This window comes from Ailuropoda melanoleuca, unplaced genomic scaffold (assembly GCF_002007445.2).
Source record: "Ailuropoda melanoleuca isolate Jingjing unplaced genomic scaffold, ASM200744v2 unplaced-scaffold63589, whole genome shotgun sequence".
Classification (NCBI taxonomy): domain Eukaryota; kingdom Metazoa; phylum Chordata; class Mammalia; order Carnivora; family Ursidae; genus Ailuropoda; species Ailuropoda melanoleuca.
Window position 1 is genome coordinate 1 of NW_023237824.1, and position 1,121 is coordinate 1,121.

At 36.4% G+C, this 1,121-nt stretch overlaps 1 protein-coding gene across 1 annotated transcript; it reads left to right on the top strand.

The window, feature by feature from the left end:
* Positions 1 to 131: 131 nt before the first annotated feature.
* On the top strand, positions 132 to 788 carry LOC117800100 (sperm-specific protein PHI-2B/PHI-3-like; the record flags this gene model as incomplete). Its single annotated transcript, XM_034652632.1, has 1 exon — positions 132 to 788. A coding segment is annotated over one exon (657 nt), but the record flags the coding sequence as incomplete, so codon positions are not given.
* Between the last annotated feature and the right edge of the window lie 333 nt (positions 789 to 1,121).

The following is a 1,121-nucleotide window of genomic DNA, read 5'->3' on the forward strand; positions in this document are numbered from 1 at the left end:
CACAACTAAATCAGCTCCCCCAAAAAAAGTAACTAAGAAGAAATATCAAAATACTGATAAACTAACCTTGTCTATATCCAAAACACAATCTAAGTCCATAACAATAAAAGGTTCCCCCAAAACTTCTTCAGCTCCAAAGAAAAGATCAACTAAATCTCGCAAGACTCTGCCATCACCTGCCAAGAAAAAACAGAATCAGGCAAAAGCAGTTAAAGCAGTTCCCAAAAAAAGTTCAGCCAAAAAGAAAACTCTAAAGAAACGAAAAAATAAACAGTTAACTCCAATCAAAAAAGGGCCAGCTAAGGCAACAGCAACAAGAGCAGTTTCAAAAGTCAAAAAGAAAAACCTAACTACATCTAAAAAGACAGCATCTACATCTGCCAAGAAAAAGCTCAATCAGCCAAGAAAAGTTGCAACAAAAAGGAAAATATCTAAAGCCAAAAATACAGCGTCAAAGAAATCCAAAAACTTTACTTCACCTGCCAAGAAACAAGTGAATCAACCTAAAGCACTGAAATCAGTACTAAAAACACAACCAGCCTCAAAGAAAAGACCAAATCAATTGAACAGCTCCTTGTCTAAAACTGCCAGGAAACAGTCAAATCAAACAAAAGAAGGCAAATCTCCAGCTCTCGGAAAAACTCTGGCCAAAAAGAAAAACCTACAAAAACCTAAACCAGCTGCTAGAAAACTATTCAATGGGTCTAAATCTGCTAAAGCCGAACCAAAAAGATCTCCAGCCAAGAAGAAAATTCAAAAGAAATCTACACAGAAAGGGTCCACAGCAGGTAAAAAAACTGTGAAAACAGTTCTTGCAAAGAGTAAATCTGTAAAACCATCTAAAAAAAGACAGCCCACCTCTCTAACAGCAAAGAAGAGGCTAAGTAAATCCAAAAAGAGACAGTCTAAACGTCCTAAGAAAGGTGTAAATCAACTTAAATCCCTCAAAGGAAAAAAAAGACCACCCTCTGCAGCAGGCAAAACTGTAAAACAACCAAAAAAAGGGAAATCCATACTTGCCAAGAAAAAGTCGAAATCATCTAAACACAAAGGATCTAAATCTGTTCAAAGTCCACAGAAAAAGTGCCCACATAACAAAGTCACAAAACCATTTCCATTAC